The 11896-nt window shown below is 36.0% G+C and overlaps 1 protein-coding gene across 41 annotated transcripts; it reads left to right on the top strand.

The window, feature by feature from the left end:
• Positions 1-198: 198 nt before the first annotated feature.
• LOC150031086 (pyrophosphate--fructose 6-phosphate 1-phosphotransferase subunit beta-like) lies at positions 199-11360 on the top strand. 41 transcript variants are annotated; one of them, XM_090309302.1, is made up of 12 exons: positions 199-400; positions 6076-6129; positions 6216-6635; positions 6800-6866; positions 6982-7031; positions 7162-7267; positions 7724-7782; positions 7884-8380; positions 8790-8849; positions 9373-9443; positions 10929-11090; positions 11189-11360. In XM_090309302.1, exons 3-6 carry the CDS (start codon positions 6528-6530, stop codon positions 7261-7263), a joined length of 327 nt encoding a protein of 108 aa, XP_090165428.1. In that variant the 5' UTR covers positions 199-400; positions 6076-6129; positions 6216-6527; the 3' UTR covers positions 7264-7267; positions 7724-7782; positions 7884-8380; positions 8790-8849; positions 9373-9443; positions 10929-11090; positions 11189-11360. The 41 variants fall into 41 exon arrangements, 39 of the variants coding, with proteins under 39 accessions (XP_090165428.1, XP_090165429.1, XP_090165430.1 ...); XM_090309303.1 differs by having other exon boundaries at positions 7879-8380; XM_090309304.1 differs by having other exon boundaries at positions 7876-8380.
• The last annotated feature ends 536 nt before the right edge of the window (positions 11361-11896 follow it).

The following is an 11896-nucleotide window of genomic DNA, read 5'->3' as shown; positions in this document are numbered from 1 at the left end:
CAACTATGAAATTTGTTTATTGCCTCCCTCCTTTTTACTCTCTCTTTCTCACTCTCATTGTCATAGATAAGCTATTATATGTTATTTTTATTGTAGAAATATAAGGTTGAGTAATTAATTACTCTAGGGTACCATTTTTTTGGTGTGTAAGACTTTGTTATCTATATTCCCCTTCTATCTGTTGTTTTCAAATTAGGAGTAAGAATTTGAACCCCGATGAGCAGAATTTCAACTTATCCTGGGTTTTTCCCTGCAATCCAGACAAATGCGTGAGAAGAAAGCTTGAGAGTTCTTCATCTCCTACTTCCATTCCGAGAGACGACCGGAGCTAGATCTCGGGAGAGTCAGCTACACCGCCCATCCATGGCACCACTGATAGCCTTGAGCACATCCGCTAGAAGTAAGTCATTGCTTCCAGCTGGTCATTTCATTTTCTTCCCTTTTCTTATATTGTATTTTATGATATTTTGTGATTAAGGAATTAATACATGATGTGTTCAATGCATTTCTGTGTTTACTTCAATTTTATCTCCATCTTTGTTTACTTAGCATCCTTAACTTTCATTGCATCACTTAGTGAGATTGCTAGAGTATCGCACACTTAGTCATGTGGATTAGGGATATAAAGCATGTAGAAAACCACCGAGAGATGTGCGTTGCGTGAGTGTGTGAGTAAAACTTATTTGCTTAGTGTGAAGCTATAGCTACGCTTGTCTATAGGCGGATGCAATGCTTGTCTATGAGTAAAATCAAGAACAACTAACTGTCTGAGAGGGTAAATGGTTGGTTGCATGAAGCAATATAAGCTATTGTTCACTAGAGATAGGAATAATCTTATATCAGCAAAGTCTATGCGGTTACCTTGTCTTATGAGTGCTTCACATTTAGGCATACTTGAGAGAGTAGTCTAAAATCCAAATCTAAAACTCAAGAGAGTGGATTGGAATGCATAAGCAAGAATGGGGAACTTAGAGATAAGCTCCGTTTGCTATCACACAGCGTATGCACCCTACGGAGAGAATATTGCATGCGTCCAGGAAGTAGGATACGGTGGTATGCGGCCATCACGCTCATACGACGAGAGCACGTGAGCGGGTTATGGAGGTTTAGGCAGGCATAGGCTTCCTAACACTATCGCAGATACATCGCATTCGTCCTAGAGTTAGGCTCAAGTGTGTGTAGCATTATCGCATGGCTTGCGTTGACTAAGGTTGCCCTTGCGATCACTTTTAAGGGTTTCAATGAAGACATCTCCACATAAATTCGATTCGAGATTTTCAGTACAAATAAAAACACCATCTTTATGAATAAACGCTTTATCCACATTAAAAGAGACAATATATTTACATTGCAATAAACACTTTACAGAAATAAGGTTCCTTTTTAGTTCGGGAACAATATATACATCATTCAAAACAAGAAACATATTCTGTAAAGCTAACTGGAGCCGTCCCACTGCCACAGCTGAGACGACGTACCCAGTGCCTACTCACATCGTCATCTCATCAGCCTCCAACTATCGCCAAGATCTAGTCCCCTAAAAAGAAGAACAAATGTGGTTAGTAGCGCCCAAATCAATTATCCAAGCAGAATCATCATTCTCCACTAAACAAGTTTCAAGTACATGTAAATCACATTTACCTTTATCGGCCTTGGCCTTAGCCTTGGCTGCTTTCTTCTCTTTCAGATACAGAGGATAGTTCATCTTCCAGTACATCCTAGTTGCAGTGGAAACACTTTCCCTTTTCAACCGGTGGACGCCTCCTTGGGGTGACAGGCGGTGGGTTAGCAGGCGTCTTCCCTTTTCCCTTGCCACCCTTCTTCTTCTTCCCCTTTGTAGAGTTAGAAGTAGAAGGTGTAGACTTCGTTCCTGAGGTCGAACCTCTATGGAATGTCCTTGAGGATGAAGCAACATTTGCCTCACCCTTCTTCCTCTCCGATTGGTAGGTCTGCAACTCGATGAGGAGAGTTGTGAGGTTATATTTCCCTTTCTTAAGAATCACATTACTAACAAAGTGCAGGGAGCTCTCGGGCAATGAATGCAGGATTATGTTAACTTGACTGCCCTTATCGATGGTAGACCCATTCAACTCCGCCACATTAAAGTGAACCATCATGTTAAGCACATGCTCACGAACAGAGGTGCCTTCTTCCATTTTGGAGTTGAATATGTATTTAAGAGCCTCATGCAAAAGTGGTTCAGACGGTTGTCCAAATATCCTCGCAGGGACTCCATGATCTCACGTGCTGAAACCAGATGCTCATGTTTCTTGGCAAAAACTTCATAAAGATTTGCCAAGATGTAGGCTCGGGCCTTCTCATTGGCCATTGTCCATCGCTCGTATGTCTCCTGAACATAATTGAGACAGTTCCCTTTATCATTTGATTTACCTCAATCACGTATGAGAACCCCTTTATTCTAGGTGAAGCCCCACAACGATAATAAGAATAACCACAATTAGCTATTTAGTAAGCAACCCCAAGAAAGCTAAACATATTTGGCTTGGAAGATTGATCGATGTCAAGAAGAAAGGAGAACTTGTTCCTAACTTAAGGATTTTGAACTCTCCACAATCTAATCGATCAAAATAAATTGAAAGTTCTAATACATGCATTTTAAACACAAAAATACAAAGAAAAAGCATAAAGCTTGAGAGACAAAAAATCTAATGAAATTCCAGTCAATCTCAAGTGTGTTCCAATGACCAAACTACATATGTATTTATACTAATTGAAAAGACGACTTGAAAGGACACAACTTTTCACCCAATTGACTAGGTTTAACAAAAACTCTTCAACTACATACATGAACCTTAATAAATGTTTTTGTATTTTTGGTTGGTGTGTTATATTTATTTTATTTTCTTTCTTATTTTTTTTTTGTGATGTGTTATGTTATTACATCGTTATGTTTTTTTTTGTGAAATTTGGTTTCCTTTCTTTTTTGTTTTTATTGTTTTTTTGAATAAATTAATAAATCAAGCATTAAACACGGGGATGAATCTGAATTTTGCAGATTCATTAGGACTTTTGCACCCAAGTGACTCTTGGAGCTTCAAGGGTTGCAACTCTTCATGATGGGCTAGAAATTTAGCTTGGAAGCAAGCATTTAATCCCTCTTCAAGTCTTTTAGTTCTAGCTCTTGTCATTGGTCCTTGAGGCATAATGATTGCCTCATGATTGGATTGACTTGGAAAGTTCTTACAATGACTTTCACCACGAGCTTCAGTTGAGCTAGTTTGAGATTGTTAAGCTTCACTTTCATCTTGTAGAACCTCAATATTTCTTACTTGGCCAACTCCTTATGATTGCCACTTATTTGTTTATCACATCCTTTAGTGCCTTTCCCACTAACTCACCTCACCTGTAACAATATCACTACCTGGAATAGTTGCTTCAACTCGTTTATTCCCAGCCATATCAGCCACAACTTTCTTAGTACAATCATTACTGCTATCATTAGTTTTGCTATTTTCTTCCACAGTACACATATCATTTTTAGCACAAATACCAATATTATCAGAGACGAGTATGAGCATCATTTTCATTCTCAACACAAATATTGAGGTTATTAGAGACAGAAGTATGAGTTCACCTTGGGCTAATGTTGGTTCGGACTCATAGATCGTTACCGGAGAAACAATAGGTGGCCCAATTTCCTTCTTGAGATTCTTCCTTTAGTATATTATCCATAGACCTATTTGATAGGTAAGACAGAGACAGTGTCGGTAATATTCAAGATAGGATTAGGAAGGGAATCAGAAAAGAACAAAGATTGGGACTAGTTAGTCTCTTCATTAAAGCTATTCCCCTGAAAATGACTAATAGGAAAGAAAGGTTGATCCTCTAGAAAGGTGACATCTATCGAAATAAAATACTTGTGGGAGGGTGGATGAGAACACTTATACCCACGTTGATGGAGAGGATAGCCAACGAAGACACATTTCTAAGCACGAGGAGTAAATTTTGTCTTTTAACGCAACTGCGCGCCTCAATGCATACTCAACCTTTCCATGCAGCGTCTCGCGTGCACACTTGTACAACCCTCATGTGCAACCTAGCGTACACATCCATGCAATGCCTTGCGTCATTTTGCCTTTGCGCGCATCTGTAGCCTGCCCGGTTGAGTTGCCTGCGTGTTCAACGGTTGCAGTTGCATGATTATTCAATCCAAAAATCCAAATTCAAATTCAAGCTGAATTTACTTATTTTTTCAGACATTATTTCGGGAATTTCCCTTCTACAAACTTGTTTTAAAATGTCTTAACTTATCTTAAAATTTGAGCTTCAAATTCTTCACGATCTGGTCAGAATTTTTCAATCTTCACACCTTGCTCAGAATCACCCGAGAGCTTGACCTCTTGAGGAAATCCTCTGATTTCAACTTGAATTCTTATGAATTTCCTTCCAGCAACCTCAGAGCTTCATCTACACTCCTTAAGCCTTCAAATGGCTGTGGAATCACCCCTTTAGCACGAGATAATTGTCCAAACCAAGTTCTTGAACTGAGGCTTCCCTTTTAGATTAAGAGATGCATGACCTTAATTACACTTAGGCTGCCACCTATCCCACTAAGTCAACATTAAACCTTCTAATCTCGACAACTGGCCACTACAATTGGTGATTAAGCTGAAAGCTTCCCCTAATCACCAATGCATAGCTTCCTAACTCTTACCAACGCATGGCTTTACTTGGACGCATACACCTCTCAGCCAATGCACGCCTCAGCGCCCTTTCTCGCACCCGATGCCTAGTCTCAAGATCATCCCATGGCCTTACTTTACACACATCCTTGCCCGACCATTGCACACCAACGCACGCACAAGCCGCATCGCTTAAGGCATCCTCGCCCATGCACGCGTTCTTGCCCACCTAACCTCAACGTGAGTCTCGGCTAGCGCATGGCATCGTCTTCTCGGCCAACACTTAGCCAATGTCCTTCTTCACGCCACTAGCTTTCATCTTAACCTTAAGATTCTTAGGCTGTCGCACACCTCAGCATGATCGTCAATGCACCATGACCTTCAACACTTGGTCAAAATTTCTCTCCTTAACCAAGCCTTCTTACTCTTTCACTTAACACTTGAGAGCCCTTAGTAAACAACACTTGAAATCATTTTTCTTTCCTTCCTTAGCATCCTCAAGCTTTCCCTACAACCTAGTATTAACTTACACTTAATCTTATTTAACATACACAAGTAGAGAAAATAAGCTTCGGGGTTGAAAAATATTTCTTGCTTTGCTTAATGAGATCCACAACTACTTTCCTTCTCAGGTAGTTAGTCATAACTACTTGACTCATTGAATACTCATAGGCAATCATTTTAATATTCATATATTAAGCAAACAAAATAACTTCCACAGATTCTACTTAGATCATGATATTAATCTTCACCCTTACCCCATTAGAATTAGTTACTTATAACAAGAGATAAAGTGAAAGTGAGGATAGATAAGATGATAAAAGTGAACATGATGATATTAAAATAGTTGTTGAATACACAAATGAACAATCTCTTAAACAAAATGCAATACAACAACTAAAAAGATAAAGAGATAAGGTGAAGGGAAGTTGTTAGTAATCTCTTGCTTCCCACAGATGAATGTTAAGGCTGCTAGTGATATAATGGTTGGATGAATGCAGAAAGCCCTTGTAGACTCTTACTTCGGCGAAGCTTCAATGAAGAATTGGGGTGAAATATGGAGGTGGAATTTTTTTCTCGTGCAAATCTCAATCTTTGGGTATAAAAGTCCATCCCTCCTTCATGGCGTCAAGGCTCTATTTATAGAGCCGTGCACTGACTATTGGTGGGATTCCCACTCTGGTAAGTCGTTATCGTCTAACGTGGTAGGTGAGAATGTCAGCCTTGCTATCATGGTCAATATTCTAAATATTTGCCAGAAGATCCGCTGACTGCACAATTTATCTACCCGTATCGCAATCAGGTTAATTTTCTTGAAGGGATTTCTAGCTTTCACTTGTTAGAATTGTTAGTGTGAATATGTGCAGTTTTGATGCGAAGTGATTGCCATTTGAATGCAATTCTTGATTTAAATGAATTTTTGTTTTATCAGGGTGGTTTTGATATGATATGCAGTGGGAGGGATAAGATTGAAACTCCAGATCAGGTGAAACTCTATCTTCCTAGAATTTTCATTTTGAGACATCTTAGTTGTAGTCAAGGCATTAATTGATAGTTCGGTTCTATTTTCAGTTTAAGCAAGCTAAAGAAACTGCTCAGAATCTTGATCTGGATGGCCTTGTTGTAATTGGTGGAGATGATTCCAACACAAATGCTTGTCTCCTTGCTAAAAACTTTAGGTAATTTTCAGAACTATGAAATTTGTTTATCGCCTCCCTTCTTTTTACTCTCTTTCTCACTCTCATTGTCGTATATGGATAAGCTATTATATGTTGTTTTTATTGCAGAAATATAAGGTTGAGTAATTAATTACTCTAGGGTACCATTTTTTTGTGTGCAAGACTCTGTTATTTATATTCCCCTTCTTTCTGTTGTTTTCAAATTATGAGTAAGAATTTGAAAACCCGAGTAATTGGTTGCCCAAAAACTATTGATGGTGATCTTAAATGCAAAGAGGTCCCCACAAGTTTTGGATTTGATTCTGCTTGTAAGGTACTCATTTCTCTTTGTAATTGCTTTAGAATTCATATTCCGTTTGGACTGAACTTTGGAGACTATTGCAAAGTTGAAGTAGTTTCTTCAAGAACTCAAGGAAAAAATGGAATGTCGCATTCATGAGATGAGACTCTTAATAGGCTCTGCTGATGTTTATGCAGATATATTCAGAAATGATTGGTAATGTGATGGTTGATGCTCGATCTACAGAAAAAGTGTACTTTGCTGGTTAGTGCTCTGTGTGTTATCTCTGTTTAATTCTTCTTTTGACTTATACGTACGAAGGGATGTGTGGTTTACCCACGAACATTGATTCAACTTATTGTCATGGTTTGGGTTACAGTGCTAGAGCTCTCCTCCAGAGTGGAAAAACTGGAACAATATCATCGATCTGTCTGTCCCAATTCTTGTACCTTCTGATCATTTTAGTCTCTAACCTTTTAACCTTTCATTCTTTTTCTTGATATCAGTTTCCTCCATAGATTTTTCCTCGTTTTTATTACTTACTAGTTATGCATACCAGGTAGGAACTTTGGCTGCTCTAGTTGAAGATTGGATGGCTGGCAGAACTCCATTAACTTCGTTAATGGACGTGGAGAGGAGACACGATATGATTTTTTCATGAAAACGTGCATTCCTGTTCTCATGTTTTCTTGAATAACAAGTTAATAATTTTTTTCTAGAATATTTTTTATGGGGAATAAGAAGGGAAATGACAAACAGAGTATCAATTATCCAGCCAAAATGAGAACAATGGAGTTCACTAGAAGAAAAAAAATGGAAGAAGAAAAAAACTCTCCAATCTATAATAAAAAGACAACAATTTTCTAGTTGATGAAACTTAAAAGTTTATTTTTTTTTTTCTTTTTTTGAGTATCCAAATAACTTAATAACTACTAACACAATACTATAAAGACTAGTCAATGTGCATGTAAGATCAGAAAAACAAGGATAAAAGTGGAGTATCATCATGTAAAAGTGGAGTATCTTTTCACTTAACAATTTTGAAAGGCTTTGGATTGATAGAACATCTTCATGAAGTCTAGTTTAATATTTATCATTTGATGATCTCTTTCTAAAGGTAGAATTCGTTTGGCAAGTAAGTTCAAGCCCGTGATCAAGAAGACAATGGTGGAACTAGATGGTAATATGATCTCTTTCTAGAGTAAATGTCGTTTCCTTTAATCTCCTTCCCAGTCTTATATTACAATTCACGCCGCTCTATTTGTCATATGAGGAGGTCAGATCAGAATCCTACCATTGATTATGCAAGTTCAAATCTAAAAGAAGAATGGAGCAGGTGATCTGGATATAGGTATCTTACACAACCAAATTGATGAAAATCGAACCTATTTTTCAGAATTTGGATAAGATATTTTAATTAAGTCTCGGGTCAAATTCCATAGTTGGAAGTGAGATATCTAACTTCTTTGTAGTTTCCATTCTTACATGAATTATTAGGAATGTGTTAAGTTCATTGTAATGTCTATTTTGTTGGTGTATATTTTTGCTCAGTATTGTCTTGTAAAGGGCCGGCCGACAAAATCACAGACGAAGCTTTATGGTATTTTTTTTAATTATTGGAAAAGGAGGGCTCCTGGGTATGTTCTCAAAAGGGAAGGCAGAAGTAGTACTTCGAATGGCGAAGAGAGGCGGCTCGGTAAAGAAGGAATGAGAAATCGTCAAAGATGACTTCTTTGTTGGCGAAACGAAGGGCTAGTTCTTTCTCTCTCCATCTTATGGTATTTCACTTGATTTCTTTCTTCTTGTCCTTCTTTCTCCTTTTTCTTTCTTTTTTTATCTCTGTTTCTCCGTCTATCTTCTCCATCTCTTGCTTAATTTTCTCCATTCATATGATTGTATCTCAATATCTTTTTGTTTTTCTGTTTTCTTCATCTCATTTCCATTGATACTCCTTTCTTCTATTTCTTTCTCTCTTTTTGTTTGCCCTTTGTTAAAATTTGATACTTCATGTATTATTATTTAGTTTATAGCTAAATGTCATAAAAGCTAAAATATTGAAATATTAGTTAAGTAACTTGGTCATTAGTGTTGCGTGTGTGTATCATTAGTGTGGATGTTAGTTTAAACAATATAAAAAATTGTTACGACTGTTGTATTTGGTTAGTTCATCGTGTACTTTTTTGCTAGGTTGAATCACTTTATTTTTGTCCCCAATTCAAGTTACGGAGTAGAAGAACACACTAAAAGGTATGAAAAAGTTGTAGTAGTCTTTTACCTACAGGCTATTAAATTTGAGTGATTTAGTCACATATTAACTCTAAATCTTGCCTAGAATATTTTTCTATCTTAAAATCTAGCTCTTTATTTTATCATTGTTTTAAAAAATATTTGAATTAGTCTTTGTCAAATATTATGTCACACTTGAGTTTATGATTTTTCTGTTCCTTGATTTCTTGAAACTAGCTGATCTTTATTTTTTGACTTATTTTATTTCTCTTTTAATCGGTTCTTTGAGTGATTAGTTGTTTAGGATTGTGATTTATGATTCTATAGGGCATGGACAAAGAAAAAGAGATGACATTTTAGTTCGTGGGTATTTTCATCTCCAGAATAAAATCTCAAATTAAAATCCTAAGTTAGTAACTGACAAATCAGAATTGGAATTGATTAAATATGTCAAGTGGGGATAAAAAAAATTCACTTTTAACTTTTTGTATTTTATACTCATGCTCTTTTGCCTTTTTGCATAATCTTTTTTGGTTCTATACAGGCCAACGGAGGATTTATAATGAGTGCAAGTCACACAATCTAGGTGGACCTGAATACGATTGGGGTATTAAGGTGATTTTTTTTAAAAAAAAATTATTTTGCACTGCCCTTTATATTTAATTAAATGAAATTATTGGTAAAAATGCAACCTTTTGATGAAGCATAATGCTTTTGTTGCAAAATGTTAGTTGAAAATTATGACCTTTATCTTATAATCCATGACAACTACAACAATGATGTATCTATGTTTATCTGACTTAAATGCATTGACTTTTCAGTTTACTTATAGCAATGGGCAGACTGCACCTGAATCAGTTACAGACAAAATATATGGAAACACCAATATGTTATATTTTTTTTTGTTCAATTTCTTGTTTACTTTCAAATTAGTCAATTTTCATGTTATATTGCATTCAATATTTTGTACATTTTTATTCTTTTCTTGTTTATATGAAAGTTCTCTTTGAGTCGTCTGGGTCCTCAGTCCTCTTGTGAAGTGCCTATTTATTTGTTTTGCTATTCTTACGTTCTCACTTCTTGGTGGAAACTAAAAATCCCATCGAAAGTTCATTTATTTTCTTGGTTGGTTCTTTGGGAACTATTAATACCTTCCATGTCTTGCAAAAAACCTCCTAAAGTGGCAAGTTTTGTGGAGCATAGCCGAGTTCTAAATATTTACCTTGGTTGTCCCTTTTCCACTAGAGTCTCCAGGTGTTTTTGGTTGGGATTTGTTGTAAGCCTTTTCTTTTTGCTAAGGTTGGGTTTTCATCAAATGTTGGTGGAGGTCTTTATCTGTATGCAAATTTATTAATTTCATGGAGACCAAATGTGTTTGAAAGTAGATTAAATTTGTTACATTCGCTTGGAGACCAAATATCTCTTTTCATTTGTTCAATGAAAAATTCCGTTTCATTGAAACCCTCTCTCTCTCGTTGTTTTAGCCATAAAAATTCTAGTCTCTTGCTGGCCAAATCCTCACATCAGAAACTCATATGGAGCTTTTGGAGAACCGAAATCCCTTCTTAGAGTGTTATCCATTTCATCCACAAGCTCTTTCCTCTTATTCTAGTCGAGTCCTTCTTCATCTTCTTGACCTTGTCAAACACTCAATTTTCCACTTCTTTCATTGATTCAATCTTTCATTTCTCTACCTATCTCCCCATTTTCATTTTCATTTCTCTCTTACCAATGTCTCCACCTTTCATCGCTAATGCCGATGTTTCCCCCGTCATTGCATCTTCTCCGTCGGAGATCGGCCGTGTTTCTACTGTGTATAGTGAAGTCCAAGCTCACCGTATCAATCAACCTCACCCTTTTCCCTCTATTCTCAAAAACCCCTTTAAAATCCTCGATGGCCCTCCTAGCTCTGAGTTGATTGATGTCTCGAAGGAAGAGTAGTGACATGCATTGAGTTTTGTTTATTCTTTTACTGTGTTTTTCTTATGATTATAGATCTCGCTTTTGTTTGGAACTTGAGTTTTACAGAATGAGTTTGAGGCCAATTGCTACTTCTTAAGGTTTTAGAGTGTTTGAGTTGTGTGTTATATGTGCGTGCAGATGAGATCACAAAGCTGTTTCCTGATCTTTTCGGCCAACCGTCGACACTGTTGGTGCCAAGTGATTCCAGTTCGATGCAGATGAATAAGAAATTGAAGATTGGAGTTGTCTAGTTTTGTGGCCAAGCACTAAGAGGGCATAATGTGATTTCTAGACTATTTGGTAGGGTCTCATTGTGTCCACATTTATAAATCAAGAATAAATGTTTGGTTTTCTGTTCAAGTTGTGGCTAATTAGCAGATTCTATAATTTTGTTGAAGATTTCCTACAGGTTCATGCAAAAGGAAGCACGTTGTATGGTTTCAAGGGTGTCCTACAGGGATCATGAAATGTAAATATGTAGAACTGACTGCATAAATTTAAACAGAGAGATAATTTTGATGTATTTTCTTCACGCTGATGATAAGAATAAACTAAAGTGTGTTTGTAATATATTTTCACGTGTTTAATTTAAAAAATAAGTCATTTTAAAAAAAAATAAATGTTTGATAAGTATTTAAAATAACTTTTTAAAAGTTTTTTTTTAATAAATATTCACGAAGGATGTTTAAATAAAAATAAGTTTTTTAAAAAACCATTTTTCCACAAGCAAACAGATCCTACATAACTAACTAAATATTTATTTTATAAAGTAGTTCTTCAAACAGAGTTTATATTAACAATAGTAAAAAAATAAATTATTCATAACATAATAGTTATTAATTTATAAGGACAAATTTATAATATTTTTTTTTACTAACATGCAAATGATCAAAAATAAAATATTATAAAATAAAAACTCAAACATTCCTATAGGTTGGAAGTTGCTCAATCCCCCATGTTGTTATATTAAAAAAAAAAGTTAAATTCTAAAATAATTTTTTATTGAGAAATTTTCCAAATAGAAAAAATGTCAAACTATTTACAGAAAAAGTAAAAAAAAAAAAACATTGATAGACACAGATAGATTTCTATGCCGATAGACTTCT

The sequence above is a fragment of the Benincasa hispida genome, unplaced genomic scaffold (genome assembly GCF_027475165.1).
Source record: "Benincasa hispida cultivar pf3 unplaced genomic scaffold, pf3_genome.v1.1 HicScf1484, whole genome shotgun sequence".
Classification (NCBI taxonomy): domain Eukaryota; kingdom Viridiplantae; phylum Streptophyta; class Magnoliopsida; order Cucurbitales; family Cucurbitaceae; genus Benincasa; species Benincasa hispida.
This window is presented reverse-complemented; position numbering and strand designations above follow the sequence as displayed.

Coding starts and splice junctions, on each gene's coding strand:
- LOC150031086 (XM_090309280.1), top strand. CDS start 6,528: ATGAGTAAGAATTTGAAAACCCGAGTAATTGGTTGCCCAAAAACTATT. Junction 6,636..6,799: donor GATTTGATTCTGCTTGTAAG/GTACTCATTTCT, acceptor ATGTTTATGCAG/ATATATTCAGAAATGATTGG. Junction 6,867..6,981: donor AGAAAAAGTGTACTTTGCTG/GTTAGTGCTCTG, acceptor TTTGGGTTACAG/TGCTAGAGCTCTCCTCCAGA.